This window comes from Balaenoptera ricei, chromosome 10, assembly GCF_028023285.1.
Source record: "Balaenoptera ricei isolate mBalRic1 chromosome 10, mBalRic1.hap2, whole genome shotgun sequence".
NCBI lineage: Eukaryota > Metazoa > Chordata > Mammalia > Artiodactyla > Balaenopteridae > Balaenoptera > Balaenoptera ricei.
The window spans coordinates 32,389,907-32,411,681 of NC_082648.1; the positions used below are offsets into that span (position 1 = coordinate 32,389,907).

General features: G+C 34.3%; 1 protein-coding gene across 4 annotated transcripts in view; it reads right to left on the minus strand.

Moving 5' to 3' along the window:
- Positions 1-3,952: 3,952 nt before the first annotated feature.
- The window catches only part of ABCD2 (ATP binding cassette subfamily D member 2), an 87,901-nt gene continuing 70,078 nt past the window's right edge, over positions 3,953-21,775 (minus strand). For 3 of the 4 annotated variants that reach the window (XM_059934551.1, XM_059934548.1, XM_059934547.1), the window contains 2 exons: positions 12,822-12,947; positions 3,953-4,172 (listed from right to left, as the gene is read on the minus strand). In XM_059934551.1, coding sequence (XP_059790534.1) covers positions 3,953-4,172; positions 12,822-12,947 — 346 coding nt within the window. The remainder of the gene's footprint in view (positions 4,173-12,821; positions 12,948-21,775) is intronic. The other variant, XM_059934549.1, reaches the window with a different exon arrangement.

Here is a 21,775-nt window from a genome sequence, read left to right on the forward strand (position 1 = left end):
CAATGCTTTGTGCCTACTTGGTAAATAATAAATAGCAGCTATTGAATTTTTCTCTGAATGAAGGTACTCATTTTCCTAATTTTCAGTGGACCGTAAGCTTCTTGGGAGAGGGACCATATTTTATTCATTCCTAGAACATAGCACAGTGTCTGGCATAAGTTGGTACTTAATAAATAAATGTGTTGAATTAATAAAGAAAATAAATATTTAAACAACTATTTGGTGACTACTGTGCACAGTACTTGACAAAATTGTGCATGATACAACTTGTAACTGAGTTGTATGTAGACACCCAACAGAATCATTTAAAATATAGAAAGAGGATATTTTCTATCACTGGAATAATCTGTAATTCCTTTGATTAATCAAGTTTTTTTCATGATGATTTAGGAACTCACAAGTAATGCTGAGCTCAAATAACTGCATACTGGATGGAGACTATATTATAATGTATTCACACCATAACCACATTGTAGCTTAGTCACATAGTGATTTTTACCATTAAGGACATTTTTCTCATTTGCTTTCATTAATACAACTACTACTCAACCCCTGCTTAAAAGTATAGATAATTGGTTTTGAAAATTTCACAATAAAAACTGTAAAGCCGTTTTGTACTTGGTAATCAGGAAAGGCACCAGCAATGAAGAAGGGATGCTTTTAATAAAAATATTTTATACATCCACCTGAAAGTTCTCATGTGGCAAACATTACAACTCTTAATCATACCTAAATGTAAATCATCAGACCTGTAAATACTCTGGGTTATGTGAAAGTACTTTACACTTCTAAATGAAAATAATTTTGCCCATAAAGTAGTTATATCAAAGACATCTCTTTTAATCGATAGTTTAATAACCATTACCATTTTATGCGTATCTCAGAAGTGTGTAACATTCTCTGGATTGGTGTTCCAATGTGTAACAAATTTTTCTAGGCTTATGGAATCAAAAAACTATTCCAAACAGGTTTTAATAAGCTAAAACTATTGCCAAATATGAAATTATATTAATGATATTACTATCAAGGGAAAACCATTCCCATTGGAGACAAATGTAAACTCGGGTTGAATTTCAAGATATATCATTCTCTTTGAGATTAATGGAGAAAGATTTTTACACATTATCTTGTCGACAAGAATGCACACTATTTAGACTCATGCTTGGCATTATATGCTGTAGAAATGTAACGCAACATTTTCATAGAATGCAACTTATTTTCCAAGTTTATAAGTTAACAAAAAAAAGCACATTTAAAAATCGAGCTCTATAAACTTACAGCTTTTTTTGACCAAAACAAAACAAAACAAACGGAAGTCAAAATAATTGGGGCAAATAGATAACATGGTAAAACTTGTTTGAAAATTGAAATATTCTTTCTTTTTCCTTTCCTCATCTATATTCAAAGATGGCTACTTCATTTCTCAATCTTGTTCACATTTTTCACAAAATATAGCTATAAAAATAGTAAAATATGGTATACTCATTGGACCATTTTATAAACAGTTAAATGAAACATAAATACAAATTCAAATTAAAGATTTTTTCCCCCTGCAAGTTAGAGGATATTGGTCATGGAAGAAAATTCAGAAAAAAAAAAAAAAAAAAAAAAAAAAAACAGGCACAAAAAAGCACATGTAAAACATGTTTCTCTTAGAACTTTAACATTTAAACTGCAGTGTGTATAGCTTTTAATACAGAATTTTAAACATCCTTGAATCCTGTACATTATAAATAATGAGTTCTTTACCTCAGCCAGTTGGTAGGATATATTAAATAAGGGCTAATTAAAACTCTAATATTTGTTTTGGCATTCTTTTCAAAGTTTCAAAACACAATATATTGGTTCCTAAATGCTTTATTTTTCAAATTAAGAAAATTAAGGCATAAAAATTATGTACATATTTCAAATGAAGACTTTTCATTTTCTTCTTATAACTTTAAAAATTAACTTAAGCTACTTGCCCCAGAATTTTCCCTACAGCCATATAAACTGAATAACTGCTAATATAGAACTTAGATTAATGAATAATTTTTATCAAGTTTAAGTTTTGGTTCCATGCATTTTTTTTTTAAACCTTTGATGTCTGCCTCACTTTTCTAATAGGAAGTAGTAGTAACTGACAAATGAATAAATGAACAGCTAATGATACTAACAGAAAAACTTAGATGTACTGGTTTTGATTTTATATTACATTCCTTCACATAAGGTGGTTACATTTATTGATAATTAAAAATGTCTTAGCATGGAAGAATTGAAAATATGAAAATGTCATGATTCTATTACATGTTCTATTACAGGCATCATGAATGACATCCAGGTACTCTACCAGCTGAAAAAGTCTGAGAATCACTGACTTAGCATCTATTATGGCTGTGTCTAAATATGCAAATAAAATCCTAAACCATTAATAACAGCATTCCCATTTTCCCTGGCCTATCAACATGGTGGCATAGGCAGTAGGAGATTAAAACGGTAGTCCTGGCTTTCATACTTCCAACTCCAAGGCAATTGAATATATAAGATTTATTTCATATGACTATTCCATATAGATTCTTTCTCATTATGTTCAATAAATATTAAATTGATTTATAACGCAATTCCTCTTCTGAATGCTGGTTGTAGGGGTACATTAATATTGCGTATAAGTGCATAGCTGCTGAAAGATTTGCTAACTTTCCTGCCCTATTTTAAACCACAGATCAATAACCTTTCCATTTTGTACTTAAATTTCCATACCTTGTAAACAATAATCAAATAACAATAACACTAACATTACTAAATTTATTCTCTTTTCAACATCTCATCTAACTTTTATTGCTATTATAGCCCAGTTGAATTTCAAGGATAATAATGAAAATAGCACTGAACCAGGGAAACAGGGGAAATTCATTTGACCCCTGGATCTGCCCCTAAATAAACTGCATGATTAGGGCAAATCTGAGTGTCAATTTTCTCAAAAGCAAACTAGGAAAAAAAATATTTGCTTCAAAAGTTTGCCACAGGATTAAAATTAATTGATGTAAGTGAGGATTGTAAGTTATAAAGTACTATTCCAATGTATGTTATTACTACTATCATTTTGAAAATCCCTCTATTCTATTATAGCACTGCTATTTTCAAAATGTGGTGGACTCCTCCTTTGGGGACAAAAACAAGCTAAGTATTTCTGGACAGAATTTGCAATAAATAATCCTTCCAAGTAAAGTAACAGGCTGAGACAAACATTGTTTGGATACTCCTTTTCTGTATTGGCAATTCTCTTTTTAAAATGAAAGTTTATTAACAAATATGTAAGAGTCTCATTAAAATGAATTTATGTGCCCACGAGATGCTCAAAATCTAAAATTAAAAATAGGGTATTTTATACATATAAAAGAAGTATAGCCATGCTTTTTTCTTTCAACCCCTGCCATTAAAAGAATTTCTTTCGTATTGAAATTATCTATCAAACTGTTAGCGGTTTTGTACACAGGTTTTAGTTGACCACTAGCAATAAAGGAACATGAATTCTAGCTGTTAAATCTAAAAACCATAAATGGACAGAAATGTTACTCAAACTTCTAATTTTCTGCACCTTGTTTCAACCCAAACACTGCTCTTAAGTTGTCCATTCTCAAGATATGTCCCATGTTTGTTAAGAATTTCAGACACAACACATACACATTAGCAAATCTAGTATTCATCATGAATTTACCTAGAAAATCCTGTTTTACATGTGAATTAGGCTTTCACTAGGAATTAGTATAAGCCATAATGACTAATCTTACATAATGCATTTGTTTATTTTCTTCTGAAAAGTCAGATCTTATATTTCCTTGATGCTAAAATCTTATAAAACATTTCTTGCTGTCTTTTTTTCCTCTCTGCTTAGCTTAACACAATGCATGCCCTATAACAGTGTCTCTGAGCCTTTAACTAAAAATTAACTTTTAAAACATGTCAAAATAAGTTAGGATGTCTCATCTTCATTTTTTATTGTTTTCAGCACCGAGTCTTCTCCCAAAATTTTACATAGTTCATTGAGTCTCTGCTGCATTTTGGGAATTCCAGCTAGCTGAGATTCTAGCTTTTGTTTTTCTTCACTTAGTGTTAAACGAATAGCAGTGTCCAATTGTTCAAAGCGCCAACCTCCTTCACCATCAAACTGTAATAAATGAGTGTGGTATTTCCTGCATAATCAAAATGAAATGATATTATTAGCAATAATTACAAAAAGCCATTTTAGTTATAGATTTATCATTCTAATTGATATCCAAAGGCAAATTTTAAGTAAGGTGCCTATTTTACATTTGATTTTCAAGAATCCCTCAAAAGGTAAAGTATTGTGATTTTTTTTTACTCCAGAAGTCATTAGTCTAGCCTCTAGGAAATTCTATTGCTTGTATTAAATTTATTTTATATTCTGAGTATACGTGAATTGCAAAGGAAGACATACTGTTGCATCTATTTATATTCATAGTCCAGTATGAATAAATATCAAAGCATACTTAAAATGGGAATAAGGAAAGGAAGCAGAGGGAAGAAAGTAAAAATTTAAAAGGCTATTAAAAAAATAACTAAGAAAAATAAAGGAAATACAATACCAATTCATTAGTACACTATCCTTTGGGAATGAGTTAGTCAAGTAAAAATTTCTCAAAAATTAAAGTTTTAAAACATTAAAAAAAAATGAACTGATAGAAATCTTCAGCTATCAATACTTCCATGCTTTCAAATAACTTAATCTCTTTTCTCATGGCTCAAGTTCATAATTAGGAACTTCAGAGAGGCATGGAGATGACTTTATTGATGAGACAGAAGGCAATTCACCTTCTCCTAAATGAAGGCTAAGGACACCAATCTCTGGGAATTGTAGGGTGTGTGTAAAGAGGGTAATCTGGCAGAGCTGTCCTTGCATGGCTGAGCCACTGCATTTTGTCACTATGCTGAAGAGGCACATGTTCTTATGTGTCCTCAGTTTTTGTCTTTCTCTTACAGTTTTTCTCACTTCCTGCTCTTTTTTAAGCTGTCATCAGTCATTATTTACTATGATCAGTGGGGGTATATCAAGTAGCTTTTACCTCCATTTTTAAACTGAGATATGATTCATATACCATAAATTCATCCTTTTAAAATGTAAAATTCAATGATTTTTGGTATATTTACAAGCTCATGCAACCATCAGCACTATCCAATTCCAGAATATTTTCTTCACCCCAAAAAGAAACCTCATACACATTAGCAGTCCCTCTCAACTTCTCCTTCTGCTCAGCCCCCACCAACCACCAATCTCCTTTATGTCTCCATGGATTTTTCTGTTCTGGACATTTCATATATATGGACTCATACAAAATGTGGCTTTTTGTGACTGACTTCTTCCACCCAACAAAATGACTTCAAAGTTCATCTAGTTGTAGTGTTAGTACTTAATTCATTTTTATGGCTGAATAATATTCCATTGTATTACACATTTTATCTATTCACCAATTTATAGAAATTTGGGTTTCATCCCATTTTGTCTGGATGGTTTTAACATGCTCTAAGATGGGGAAACTAAACTAAGTTAAACTATGTCTAAAAGAGTAAATATCACTCTCAAGCTGAAGGCTGAAGTTCATGTGTTTGATAACATATGACAGAGATTAATCTTTTCCATATGCTTTTGAGTAACTATCTTTAGTTTTAAGTTTTCCAAAAATTTGACCTCACAATGGGTGGGACCTGACAAAAATTAAATTGAAAACAATGTATTCCTACATCAAGGGAAAAAATTTAAATGTGACAAAAGTGCTATTAAAATATGAGAGCTAAAACAAAAGTAATGGAAAAACAAAAGAAGGATGGTGATATAAGAAAGAGAAAAAATAGTAAAAAAAAATCATTTTGTTTATTTCATTCTCAACTTCTCTTGGGCTTTCCTAACCTTGGATCTACAACCAGGAGCAATTTTAGAACACAGTAGTTCAGATCTTGAGCAACTTCCATCTTCAATTTATATTGGAGGTTTGGCTCATCACTCTGGTCCTACAACATTATTTGGTTTTTACATGGGGGAAGAAACTGTATAGGTGTTTCATGACCTGATATTCAAAGGTGTGTTCTATATTATGGGCTAAAATAATATTTCAGAGTTTATCTTAGTCAGAGGAATTTAAAAGAAACCACTATTTTAACAGAGGCTCTTTGGAAATAATCTGCAGACATTCTACACAAATAAGATAAAGCACTGGAGAGTGATAATTATAAAATTGTAATTCTATTCAAGAATCACATAATTTAATAAGCTTCTATAATTTTTGACCTCTTCAGATACTGGTATTGATTTTCATCTTTATAATCAACAATTACCCATTTGCTGTTATGGAGGAAAATATAATACATATTTTTCCTCTTCTGAAATCTTTTCAGGGAAAATAAGAATTTCATGTAGGAAGAAAGGATAATCAGAAATAATAGATTTCTACAACCTAAAATAACTAAACCAGTTCATAAAGCAGAACTAATGCACTTTTCAGTTTACGGGGAAATATACTATGGGTAGCTGCAATTAAAAACATGTTTTTCTTGTTAGAAAGTATAAAATTAGATTTTATTATTTGTTTAAAAAATTGTCCACTACCCACCTATTTGAATGGCCAAAATCCAGAATACTGACAACACCAAATGTAAAGCTGTGGACCAATAGGAACTCTCTTTCATTGCTGGTTGTAATGAAAAATGGTAGAGCTACTTTGGAAGACAGTTTTGCAGTTTCTTACAAAACTAATCATACATTTAACAGTACGATCCAGTAACTGAACGCCTTGATATTTACCCAAAGGACTTGAGAGAACTCATGTCCACACAAAAACCTGCATATGAATGTTTATAACAGCTTTATTCATAATTGCTAAAAGTTGGAGGCAACCAAATGTCCTTCAGTAGGTGAATGGATAAACAAACTGTGTACATCAAAACAGTGGAATAGTGGGAAGCAGCCGCATAGCACAGGGAGATCAGCTCGGTGCTTTGTGACCACCTAGAGGGGTGGGATGGGGAGGGTGGGAGGGAGGGAGATGCAAGAGGGAAGAGAAATGGGAACATATTGTATATGTATAACTGATTCACCTTGTTATAAAGCAGAAGCTAACACACTATTGTAAGGCAATTATACTTCAATAAAGATGTTTAAAAAAAAAAAACAGTGGAATATTATTCAGCACTAAAAAGAAATGAGCTAGCAAGCTGTGAAAAGACATGGAAGAAAATTAAATGACTATCATCACCAAGTTAAAGAAACCAATTTGAAAAGGCCACATACTGTATGGTTTCAGGTATATGACATTCTGGAAAAGGAAAAACTGTGGAAACATTAAAGATGAGTGGTTTCTAGGTGTTGGGGAGGGAGGGATAAATAAGCAGAGCACAGAGGATTTTTAGAGCAGTGAAAATATTCTATATAATACTATAATGATAGATACATGTAATTATAAATTTGTCCAAACCCATAGACTGCACAACACTAAGTGTACCCTAATGTAAATTATGGACTTTGGATGATAATGATGTGTCAGTATAGGTTCATCAATTGTAACAATTATACCACTCTGGTGGGGGATGTTGATAATGGGGGAGGCTATGCATGTGTGGGCAGAGCGTATAGGCATATTTCTGTTCCTTTCAATTTTTCTGTGAACCTAAAACTAAAAAAAAGTCTTAAAAACAACAATAACAACAACAAAAACCTCTTTGTTCTTAAATTAAGAAAAAAAATGGCTGAATATGCTTCCAATGTCTCTTTAGGCTACTTGAATAGGAACTAAATGACAGGAAGGCATAATAAACCCATTGATAGAAGTCAGAAAAACACCAGGACTAAGAGCCGGAAAGGACTCAAAGAGTTCTTCTGGCCTGGTTCCACAGGCATATGTCATAACTGTCTTAAACCAGTTCCTGTTGGTTTTATCCAAGGGGAAATCAGAGCAATCACACTCATTGACATGGACTCTACCTCATCCTGGACTAGATCCAGACTGCCTCTGGGGAGACTGGCAAATCAGGGTCCTAACACTCCAGATGCTAATTAATTCTTTAGCAACAGAGAGACAAACTACAAAATTCCATAGAAAGGGTCACTTCATGAAATTCTCTATTTTCAGGTAAATTATCTGAGGAAAGAAAAATATGAAAAATCTGAATGTTTAAATAAAGTGTGAAATAGATTATTATCTTCTCTATAGAAGTAGAATTCAGTCAAAGAAGTTTGAACAATTAAAGCCTGATCTGCACGGAATGCTCAGCTTACTCACAATTTTAAAGTAAACATTTCTATAAGGTAAAGGGTCTGGAAAGGCTTCAAAGACCCAAAGGCTTTAACTCAAATAAAGCTTGCTACTTAGTCTAGGTATGAAGTTGTGTATATAATGACAGCTTTGGCATAAATGTGATCAGCCACATGCCAAAAAATGCTCCAGTCAGAGAGAGAGGAAGAATCCTTCCTGTCCCTTGGGAAATAGGAGGCCAAAGCATATAGAGTCCATTATATAGTTACTAACATGTCAAAGGAAAAGATTTTGATTTATGAAATAGAAATGCGAATGTAGAGAGTAGAATGTAGTGTGAATGAAAAAGTGTTTTTATGATTTATGCATGAGATACATTTTGAGTTCCTTATAATATGTAGAGCAATATAGTAGAGTATAGGGAGTATGATCATAGTAAATTATTTTTCTCATTTTTCTAGCTCTCAGTTTCTTCATCTGTATAATGGGAAAAATTAGATTACCTGTACTCTATAGCGTTGTCATTAGGCTTAAATAAAATGAGCCTGGAATAGAATAGGTGCTGAATCTGCATTAGCAACTATTATTATGATGATGAATCAATAAAAGAGTAGGGGAATGATAAAAATGGTATTGTAATTTTTTAAAAAGGGAAAACCCCATTAGGCTTTTTTTTTTTTTCTTCTGCCCATTTTTGGATTGGGTTGTTTGTTTTTTTAATATTGAGCTGCATGAGCTGTTTATATATTTTGGAGATTAATCCTTTGTCCATTGATTCGTTTGCAAATTTCTTCTCCCATTCTGAGGGTTGTCTTTTCGTCTTGTTTGTAGTTTCCTTTGGTTTGCAAAAGCTTTTAAGTTTCATTAGGTCCCATTTGTTAATTTTTGTTTTTATTTCCATTACTCTAGGAGGTGGATCAAAAAAGATCTTGCTGTGATTTATGTCAAAGAGCGCTCTTCCTATGTTTTCCTCTAAGGGTTTTACAGTGTCTGGTCTTACATTTAAGTCTCGACTCCATTTAGAGTTTATTTTTGTGTATGGTGTTAGGGAGTGTTCTAATTTCATTCTTTTACATGTAGCTGTCCAGTTTTCCCAGCACCACTTACTGAAGAGACAGTCTTTTCTCCATTGTATATCCTTGCCTCCTTTGTCATAGATTAGTTGACCATAGGTGCGTGGGTTTATCTCTGGGCTTTCTATCCTGTTCCGTTGATCTGTATTTCTGTTTTTCTGCCACTACCATATTGTCTTGATTACTGTAGATTTGTAGTATAGTCTGAAGTCAGGGAGTCTGATTCCTCCAGCTCCGTTTTTCCTCTCAAGACCGTTTTGGCTATTTGGGGTCTTTTGTGTCTCCATACAAATTTTAAGATTTTTTTGTTCTAGTTCAGTGCTTGTGATTGGTCAGTTCATATTTTCTATTTCTTCCTGGTTCAGTCTTGGAAGCTTATACCTTTCTAAGAATTTGTCTGTTTCTTCCAGGTTGTCCATTTTATTGGCATAGAGTTGCTTGTAGTAGTCTCTTGGGATGCTTTGTATTTCTGCAGTGTCAGTTGTAACTTCTCCTGTTTCATTTCTAATTTTATTGATTTGAGTCCTCTCCCTCTTTTTCTTGATGAGTCTGGCTAATGGTTTATCTATTTTGTTTATCTTCTCAAGGCACCAGCTTTTAGTTTTATTGATTTTTGCTATTGTCTTCTTTGTTTCTATTTCATTTATTTCTGCTCTGATCTTTATGATGTCTTTCCTTCTACTAACTTTTGGTTTTGTTTGTTCTTCTTTCTCTAGTTCCTTTAGGTGTAAGGTTAGGTTGTTTATTTGAGATGTTTGTTGTTTCTTGAGGTAGGATTGTATTGCTATAAACTTCCCTCTTAGAACTGCTTTTGCTGCATCCCATAGGTTTTGGATTGTCGTGTTTTCATTGTCATTTGTCTCTAGGTATTTTTTGATTTCCTCTTTGATTTCTTCAGTGATCTCTTGGTTATTTAGTATCGTATTGTTTAGCCTCCATGGGTTTGCGTTTTTTACGGTTTTTTTCCTGTAATTCATTTCTAATCTCATAGCGTTGTGGTCAGAAAAGATGCTTGATATGATTTCAATTTTCTTAAATTTACTGAGGCTTGATTTGTGACCCAAGATGTGATCTATCCTGGAAAATGTTCGTGCGCACTTGAGAAGAAACTGTAATCAGCTGTTTTGGGATGGAATGTCCTATAAATCTCAATTAAATCTATCTGGTCTTTTGTGTCATTTAAAGCTTGTATTCCCTTATTTTCTGTTTCGATGATCTGTCCATTGGTGTGAGGTGTTAAAGTCCCCCACTATTTTTGTGTTACTGTTGATTTCCTCTTTTACAGCTGTTAGCAGTTGCCTTATGTATTGAGGTGCTCCTATGTTGGGTGCATATACGTTTATAATTGTTTTATCTTCTTCTTGGATTGATCCCTTGATCATTATATAGTGTCCTTCCTTGTCTCTTGTAACATTCTTTATTTTAAAGTCTATTTTATCTGATATGAGTATTGCTACTCCAGATTTCTTTTGATTTCCATTTGTATGGAATATCTTTTTCCATCCCCTCTCTTTCAGTCTGTATGTGTCTCTAGGTCTGAAGTGGGTCTCTTGTACACAGCATATATATGGGTCTTGTTTTTGTATCCATTCAGTGAGCCTGTGGCTTTTGGTTGGAGCACTTAATCCATTCATGTTTAAGGTAATTATTGATATGTAAATTCCTATTACCATTTTCTTAATTGTTTTGGGTTGTTTTTGTAGGTCCTTTTCTTCTCTTGTGTTTCCCACTTAGAGAAGTTCCTTTAGCATTTGTTGTAGAGTTGGTTTGGTGGTGTTGAATTCTCTTAGCTTTTGCTCGTCTGAAAAGCTTTTGATTTCTCCATCGAATCTGAATGAGATCCTTGCTGGGTAGAGTAATCTTGGTTGTAGGTTATTCCCTTTCATCACTTTAAATATGTCAAGCCACCCCCTTCTGGCTTGTAGAGTTTCTGTTGAGAAATCAGCTGTTAAACTTATGGGAGTTCCCCTGTATGTTATATGTCGTTCTTCCCTTGCTGCTTTCAATAATTTTTCTTTGTCTTTAATTTTTGCCAATTTGATTACTATGTGTCTCAGAGTGTTTCTCCTTGGGTTTATCCTGTATGGGACTCTCTCCACTTCCTGGACTTGGGTGGTTATTTCCTTTCCCATGTTAGGGAAGTTTTCGACTATAATCTCTTCAAATACTTTCTCGCGTCCTTTCACTCTCTCTTCTCCTTCTGGGACCCCCATAATGCGAATATTGTTGTGTTTAATGTTGTCCCAGAGGCCTCAGGCTGTCTTCATTTCTTTTCACTCTTTTTTCTTTATTCTGTTCTGCAGCAGTGAATTGCACCATTCTGTCTTCCAGGTCACTTATCCGTTCTTCTGCCTCAGTTATTCTGCTATTGATTCCTTCTAGTGTATTTTTTATTTCAGTTATTGTACTGTTCATCTCTGTTTGTTTGTTCTTTAATTCTTCTAGGTCTTTGTTAAACATTTCTTGCATCTTCTCGATCTTTGCCTCCATTCTTTTTCCAAGGTCCTGGATCATCTTCACTATCATTATTCTGAATTCTTTTTCTGGAAGGTTGCCTATCTCCACTTCATTTAGTTGTTTTTCTGGGGTTTTATCTTGTTCCTTCATCTGGTACATAGCCCTCTGCTTTTTCATCTTGTCTATCTGTCTGTGAACATGGCTTTTGTTCCAGGCTGCAGGATTGTAGTTTTTCTTGCTTCTGCTGTCTGCCCTCTGGTGGGTGAGGCTATCTAAGAGGCTTGTGCAAGTTTCCTGATGGGAGGGCCCATTAGGTTTTATGAAATATTATTTATAAAACATTTTTGTTCATTTTTCCTTAAAACAAAGCAAAAAAAAAAAAAGCTTTTTCTTTCCTGTGCTTTCTCCAACTTAATCATATGGAGGGATATCAAGTTGTGATATTTCTTTTTCCTGGATTTTTAAAAAAGAACTAAAAAGATGATGCAAATTATATAAATATATTCTTTCCCAGTGTATGCTATGGAATAATGACTGTTTCAGTTTAAAAAACTCACTGGAGTTTTCTACTTCTTTTCAGAATTATTGGAATGTGATGATAATTTTTAAAAAATTCATTGTTATAATGTTAGGTTTGGGGTACCTTTTGTTCTTCCATTACTGTTATATTAGTTCTCATATTTTAATAGCAGTGTTTTCACATTTCAATTTTTCCCTTGACACAGAAATACATTGCTTTCAATTTAATTTTGGTCAGGCCCCACCCATTGGACAGTCAAATTTTTGGAAACCTTAAAACCCTAAAGATAGTTACTCAAAAGTATACAGAAAAGATCACTAATCTCTGTCATATGCTATCAAATACATGAACTTCATCCTTTAGGTTCAGAGCGATTTTACTCTTTTAGACATAGTTTAACGTTAACAGAAATACAGGCAGAAAATAACTGATATGTCTTATGCTCTATAGTAAAAAGTTTGGCAAAGTTATTCTTTCAGAAATATAAAGAAAAATCATCTATCATAAATGAGCATTGGAAACACTTACCAAAGAGAAGGCCTGTGTGTTATAGAAAGTAAGGAAATTCCAGTCCCTTTCGCAGCCTGAAATATCTTTCCTTCAACATCAATGCTGACAGCGCTGGTGCATTCATCCAGCAATGCATATTTTGGTCTTAAAAATAAGCACAAATACATTAAAATTTTTCATTTTGAATTATAATTCTTTCTTTGGGTAATATGAGCTGCAATGTTAACAATTTTAAAGGAGCAAAAGAGAATAATGACAATATTAAAGGTGATAAATAATAAAGCAAAAAAGCAGTCATTACCCCTCTTTGGACTAGAATTTCATATTCTTCTTAGATTTTACTTTTTAAATTAATTTTTATTGGAGTATAGTTGTTTTACAATGTTGTGTTAGTTTCTGCTGTACAGCAAAGTGAATCAGCCATATGTATATATATATCTCCTCTTTTTTGGATCTCCATCCCATTTAGGTCACCACAGAGCACTGAGCAGAGTTTCTTGAGCGATACAGTAGGTTCTCATTAGTTATCTATTTTATACATAGTATCAATAATGTATATATGTCAATCCCAATCTCCCAATTTATCCCATCCCCCTTTTCCCCCTTGGTGTCCATATATTTGTTCTCTACATCTCTTCTTAGATTTTAAAATAGATTTTTTGATACCTGCTCATAATACAATATGCTTTATTGCAGATGGGTGAATCATGAATATGAGGCAGAGGAAAAATGAGACAGCTTACTGAATGCACTTTCCTGGAGCATGCATGTTCATTCTTGGTGACAAGGTTCTGACTAATTAACATGAAAAATACATTACACATAGTAGCTAACTATCAAACAGGTCACAACCCTGTTGGCAAACATTTATTGAGAAGATAATTTTATCAACAATGTGAGTACCTAATCACAATTAATGGAATTTCATTGATTCAAGACCCTGCAAAAGTAAGTATGCTTAATCTGACAAATTTAGAGTAGGCATTTAACCTAGTAACTTTGAGACCATGTTCTTAAGGAAAAAAATCAGTAAATAGTTTTCTGATTGTACTCAATAATTTTTTTTCCTAGCTCAATTTTTACTCTGGAAATGACTGTCTACTACTATCAGAGGCACCTATCATTTGCCACCATTTCCTTCTGATAACTCTCTCCTTTTCATTTTCACCCCACAGGACTTTATCTTTTTTCCCCTTTCTCTGTCTTCTTTCAAGCCTGTCTAGACTTATTTGGTACTCAGTAGCATGACTTAGTTTTGTTAATGGGACCAAAGGTCAACTCATGCACTGTCATTTATTGTTTATTTCAGGGTTGAAAATCAGTACCAAGTATTTACCAGGACAACTTCCTCTGAAGAAATTCTGATATTTTAGAATAAATGACAATGAAAGTCCAGGACCAGATGGCTTCACAGGAGAATTCTACCAAACATACAAAGAACTTACACTGATCCATCCCAAACTCTTCCAAAAAGTTGAAGAGGAGAGAACACTCCCAAAGACATTCTAATGAAGCCACCATCACCGTGATACCAAAAGCAGACAAAGACACCACCAAAAAAGAAAATTACAGGCCAACAACTTTGGTGAATGTAGACACAAAAATTCTCAAAAAAGTTAGCAAACCAAATACAACACATAAAAAAGATCATACACCACAACCAAGTGGGATTCATTCCAAGTTCACAAGGATGGTTCAACATAAGCAAATCAATCAATGAGATACACCACATCAGCAAAAGAAAAGAAAACCACATGATCATCTTGAAAAATGCAGAAAAAGCATTTGACAACATTCAACATCCATTCATGATAAAAACGCTTACCACAGTGGGTAAAGAGGGAACATATCTCCACATAATAGAAGCTATTTATGACAAACCCACAGCCAATATAATACTCAACAGAACAGTGCAAAGCTGAAAGCCTTCCCACGAAAATCTGGAACAAGATAAGGATGCCCACTCTCCCTCTTCTATTCAATATAGTATTGGAAGTCCTAGCCATAGCAAGCAGGCAAGAAAAATAAATAAAAGGTATCCAAATTGGAAGAGAAGAACTGAAATGAATTCAGCAAGGCAGCAGATTACAAGATTAATATACAGAAATGGGTTGTATTTTTTACACTAACAATGAAATATCAGAAAGGGAATGCAAACAAACAATCCCTTTCAAAATCACATCAAAAAATAAAATAAAATACTCAGGAATAAACTTCACCAGGAGGTGAAAGACTTATATGCTGAGAACTACAAAACATTAATAAAGGAAATTGAAGATAATTCAAAGAAATGGAAAGGTATCCCACGTTCTTGGATTGGAAGAATTAATACTGTTAAAATGGCCATAGTACACAAAGCAATCTACAGATTTAATGTGATCCCTAACAAATTACCCATGACATTTTTCACAGAACTAGATCAAATAATTCTAAAATTTATATGGAACCATGGAAGACCCAGAATTGCCAAACAATCCTGAGGAAGAAGAACAGAGCAGGAGGCATAACCCTCCCAGACTTCAGACAATATTACAAAGCTACGGTAATCAAAACAATGTGGTATTGGCACAAAAACAGACATATGGATCAATGGAACAGAGAGCCCAGAAATAAACCCACACGCCTATGGACAATTAATCTTTGACAAAGGAGGCAAGAATACACAATGGGGAAAAGACAATCTCCTCAGCAAGTGGTATTGGGAAAGTTGGACAGCTGCATGTAAATAAATGAAGTTAGAACACACCCTCACACCATACACAAAAATAAACTCAAAATGGCTTAAAAACTTAAATATAAGGCAAGACACCATAAAACTCCTAAAAGAGAATGCAGGCAAAACATTCTCTGACATAAATCGTACCAATGTTTTCTTAGGTCAATGTCCCAAGGCAATAGAAATAAAAGCAAAAATAAACAAATGGGACCTAATCAAACTTGTAAGCTTTTGCACAGCAAAGGAAACCATAAGCAAAACGAAAAGACAACCTATAGACTGGGAGAAACTATTTGAAAATGATGTGACTGACAAGGGCTTAATTTGCAAAATATACAAACAGCTCCTACAATTCAATAACAGCAACAATAAAAAAAAAACCCAATTGAAAAATGGGCAGAAGACCTACATAGACAATTCTCCAAATAAAACACACATATAGCCAAAGGGCACATGGAAAGATGCTTATCATTCCTAACAATTAGAGAAATGCAAATCAAAACTATAATGTGGTACCACCTCACACCAGTCAGAATGGCCATCATCAAAAAGTGTATAAATAATAAATGCTGGAGAGGTTGTGAAGAAAAGGGAACCATTTTACACTGTTGGTAAGAATGTAAATTGTTACAGCCACTATGGAAAACAGTATTAAGGTTCCTCAAAAAAACTAAAAATAGAGTTGCCATATGATCCAGCAATCCCACTCCTGGGCATATACCCAGATAAAGCTATAATTTGCAAAGATACATGCACTCCTATATTCATAGCAGCACTATTTACAATAGCCAAGACATGGAAGAAATCTAAATGTCCACAGACAGATGAATGTATAAAAATGAGTATACACACACACACACACACACACACACTGGAATATTACTCAGCCATAAAAAAGGCTGAAATAAGGCCATTGGCAGCAACATGGATGCAACTAGAGATATCATATGGATATATGTGGAATCTAAAATATGACACAAATGAACCTATCTGTGAAACAAACAGACTCATGGACATACAGAACAGACTTATGGTTGCCAAGGGGGAGGGAGAGGTTGGGGTTAGCAGATGTAAGCTATTATATATGGAATGGATAAACAAAAAGATCCTACTGTATAGCACAGAGAACTATGTTCAGTATCCTATGACAAACCATAGGAGAGGAATTTTTTAAAAAAGAATGTGTGTGTGTGTGTATGTGTGTGTGTGTATATATATATATATATATATATATATATATATATATATATATATATATATATATATATAACCAAATTACTTTGCTGTATAGGAATAATTAACACAACATTGTAAATCAACTATATTTCAATAAAAAGTACAGTGTAAAAAATAAAATAAATGACAATGAAAAGATACAAATTGAAACAAGTATTAATTTCTCATTCAGCATAAATAATTATTTAGCCCTGCAAACTGTTTTTCTATGATGGACTTGCTTATCAATAAGGTCCTGTTACCTACTGGGGGGGCAGGTATAGTCAGGGATAATAGATACAGGAGTCAAAGCCAACTTTAACACTCCATTTGACTTTAATATCAACTCTCTATGCAAAGAATTAAAAGATCACTGCAGGTTCCCCTTGACAACAGAAATAGTTTTGCTGGTTAGTTTTGGTTACTGTTGTGGTTTAAGTATTACGCTTTATTTCTTTGTCTCAGAGTTGATTTCTGTTTGTGGATGATTTTCTTAAGTGGAAACGAGGGAGAAGAAAAGGAAGTATAAAACAGAGAGGTTTGTAGTAAAATTTTCCTTTTTCTATAAATCTCTTTTCAGTAATTAATTTACTTATCGTATTCTGTCTTATTTTTTAGAGTACATTGAGCTAAACAGAAGAGATGCAATTTTAGAATTAGAAAAATAGTATATTTCTTACCATCCATTGTCATAGCAAACCCTAGCCTATCAGACGTAAGATGTATCAAACACTTTGTTTTCTTGGTGGGACGGGTTGTGTGTGTGTGTGTCTGTGTGTACACATATGTAAGTATATTAAGCAATGGCTGTATGCTGAAACTGATATAACGAAGTAAAACATTAGGTAACATTGTTTCTCAGATTTTCCTTCCATTCTCTTTTGGTGCATCATCAGAAGAGTGAGCCTTGAGAAGGATCTAATCTATTACCCATAAGAAGGGACTTTTCTGGTGAGTCTTTAAGCATTAAAATTAAAATCCTCTCGGTCAAGGCCTGTTGGACCAGAGTCTGGCTTGGCACATCCATGTGGCTCACAGGGTCTTGGTGCTCCGGCTGGGTGTCAGGCCTGAGAGTCCGAGGTGGGAGAGCCGAGTTCAGGACATTGAACCACCAGAGACCCCCAGGCCCCACATAATATCAGTTGGTGAAAGCACTCCCAGAGATCTCCATATAAACGCTAAGACTGAGCTCCACTCAAGGACCAGCAAGCTCCAGTGCTGGACACCACATGCCAAATAAATAGCAAGACAGGAACACAACACCACTCATTAGCAGAGAGGCGGCCTAAAATCATAATAACTTCACAGACATGCCAAAACACATCACTGGACGCGGTCCTGCCCACCAGAAAGACAAGATCCAGCCTCATCCACCAGAACACAGGCACCAGTCCCCTCCACCAGGAAGCCTACACAACCCACTGAACCAACCTTACCCACTGGGGGCAGACACCAAAAACAATGGGAACTACGAACCTGCAGCCTATGAAAAGGAGACCCCAAACAGAGTAAGTTAAGCAAAATGAGAAGACAGAGAAATACGCAGCAGATGAAGGAGCAAGGTAAAAACCCACCAGACCAAACAATGAAGAGGAAATAGGGAGTCTACCTAAAAAAGAATTCAGAGTAATGATAGTAAAGATGATCCAAAATCTTGGAAATAGAATGGAGAAAATACAAGAAACGTTTAACAAGGACCAAGAAGAACTAAAGAGCGGACAAACAATGGCAAACAACACAATAAATGAAATTTAAAATTCTCTAGAAGGAATCAATAGCAGAATAACTGAGGCAGAAGAATGGATAAGTGACTTGGAATATAAAATAGTGTAAATAACTACTGCAGGGCAGAATAAAGACAAAAGAATGAAAAGAATTAAGGACAGTCTCAGAGACCTCTGGGACAACATTAAATGCACCAACATTCAAATTATATGTGTCCCAGAAGAAGAAGAGAAAAAGAGACAGAAAACATTTGAAGAGATTATAGTTGAAAACTTCCCTAATATGGGAAAGGAAATTGTCAATCAAGTCCAGGAAGTGCAGAGAGTCCCACACAGGATAAATCCAATGAGAAACACGCCAAGACACATATGAATCAAACTATCAAAAATTAAATACAAAGAAAAAATATTAAAAGCAGCAAGGGAAAAGCAACAAATAACATAAAGGGAATCCCCATAAGGTTAACAGCTGATCTTTCAGCAGAAACTCTTCAAGCCAGAAGGGAGTGGCAGGACATATTTAAAGTGATGAAAGGGAAAAACCTACAACCAAGATTACTTTACCCAGCATGGATCTCATTCAGGTTCGACGGAGGAATTAAAAGCTTTACAGGCAAGCAAAAGCTAAGAGAATTCAGCACCACCAAACCAGCTATACAACAAATGCTAAAGGAAATTCTCTAGGCAGGAAACACAAGAGAAGGAAAAGACCTACAATAACAAACCCAAAACAATTAAGAAAATGGTAATAGGAACATACATATCGATAACTACCTTAAATGTAAATGGATTAAATGCTCCAACCAAAAGACACAGACTGGTTGAATGGAAACAAAAACAAAACCCGTATATATGCTGTGTACAAGAGACCCACTTGAGACCTAGGGACACATACAGACTAAAACTGAGGGGACAGAAAGAGATATTCCATGCAAATGGAAACCAAAAGAAAGCTGGAGTAGCAATTCTCGTAACAGACAAAAAAGACTTTAAAATAAAGACAAGAGAGAAAGAAGGACACCTCATAATGATCACAGGATCAATCCAAGAAGAATATAACGATTGTAAATATTAATGCACCCAACATAGGAGTACCTCAATATATAAGGCAAATGCTAACAGCTACAAAAGGGGAAATTGACAGTAACACAATAATAGTAGGGAACTTTGATACCCCACTTTCACCTATGGACAGATCATCCAAAATGAAAATAAATAAGGAAACATAAGCTTTAAATGACACATTAAACAAGATGGACTTAATTGATATTTATAGGACATTCCATCCAAAACAACAGAATACACTTTCTTCTCAAGTGCTCATGGAACATTCTCCAGGATACATCATATCTTGGGTCACAAATCAAGCCTTGGTAAATTTAAGAGAATTGAAATCATAGCAAATATTTTTCTGACCACAACACTATGAGACTAGACATCAATTACAGGAAAAAAACTGTCAAAAATACAAACATATGGAGGCTAAACAATGCACTACTAAATAACCAAGAGGTCACTGAAGAAATCAAAGAGGAAATCAAAAAATACCTAGAAACAAATGACAATGAATACACGATGGCCCAAAAGCTATGGGCTGCAGCAAAAGCAGTTCTAAGAGGGAAGTTTATAGCAATACAATCCTACCTCAAGAAACAAGAAACATCTCAAATATACAACCTAATCTTACACCTAAAGCAATTAGAGAAAGAAGAAGAAATAAACCCAAAAGTTAGCAGAAGGAAAGAAATCATACACATCAGATCAGAAATAAATGAAAAAGAAATGAAGGAAACAGTAGCAAAGATCAATAAAACTAAAAGCTGGTTCTTGGAGAAGATAAAGAAAATTGATAAACCATTAGCCAGACTCATGAAGAAAAAGAGGGATAAGACTCAAATCAACAGAATTGGAAATGAAACAGAGAAGTAACAACTGACACTGCAGAAATAAAAAAGATCATGAGAGATTACTACAAGCAACTATATGCCAATAAAATGGACAACCTGGAAGAAATGGGCAAGTTCTTAGGAAATCACTACCTTCTGAGACTGAACCAGGAAGAAATAGAAAATATAAACAGACCAATCACAAGCACTGAAAATGAAACTGTGATTAAAAATCTTTCAACAAACAAAAGGCTGGGACCAGATGGCTTCACAGGCGAATTCTATCAAACATTTAGAGAAGAGCTAATACCTATCCTCCTCAAACTCTGCCAAAATATAGCAGAGGGAGGAACACTCTCAAACTCATTCAACGAGGCCACCATCACCCTGATATCGATACCAGACAAAGATGTCACAAAAAAAGAAAACTATAGGCCAACATCACTGATGAACATAGATGCAAAAATCTTCAACAAAATACTAGCAAACAGAATCCAACAGCACATTAAAAGGATCACACACCACGATCAAGGGGGGGTTATCGCAGGAATGCAAGGATTCTTCAATATACACAAATCAATCAATGTGATAAAACATATTAACAAACTGAAGGAGAAAAATCATATGATCTTCCCAATAGATGCAGAAAAAGCTTTCGACAAAATTCAATACCCATTTATGATAAAAACCCTTCAGAACGTAGGCATACAGGGAACTTACCTCAACATAATAAAGGCGATATATGACAAACCCACAGCAAACATCATTCCCAATGGTGAAAAACTGAAACCATTTCCACTAAGATCAGGAACAAGAAAATATGCCCACTCTCACCATTATTATTCAACATAGTTTTGGAAGTATTAGCTACAGCAATCAGAGAAGAAAAAGAAATAAAAGGAATCCAAATTGGTAAAGAAGAAGTAAAACTGTCACTGTTTGCAGATGACATGATACTATACATAGAGAATCCTAAAGATGACACCAGAAAACTAGAAGGAGTAATCAGTGAATTTGGTAAAATAGCAGGATACAAATCAATGCACAGAAATCTCTTGCATTCTTATACACTAATGATGAAAAATCTGAAAGAGAAATTAAGGAAACAGTCCCATTTACCATTGCAACAAAAAGAATAAAATACCTAGGAATAAACCTACCTAAGGAGACAAAAGACCTGTATGCAGAAAACTATAAGACACTGATGAAAGAAATCAAAGATGATACAAACAGATGGAGAGATATACCATGTTCTTGGATTGGAGGAATCAACACTGTGAAAATGACTCTACTACCCAAAGCAATCTATGGATTCAATGCAATCCCTATCAAACTACCAATGGCATTTTTCACAGAACTAGAACAAAAAGTTTCACAATTTGTACGGAAACACAAAAGACCCCAAATAGCCAAAGCAATCTTGAGAAAGAA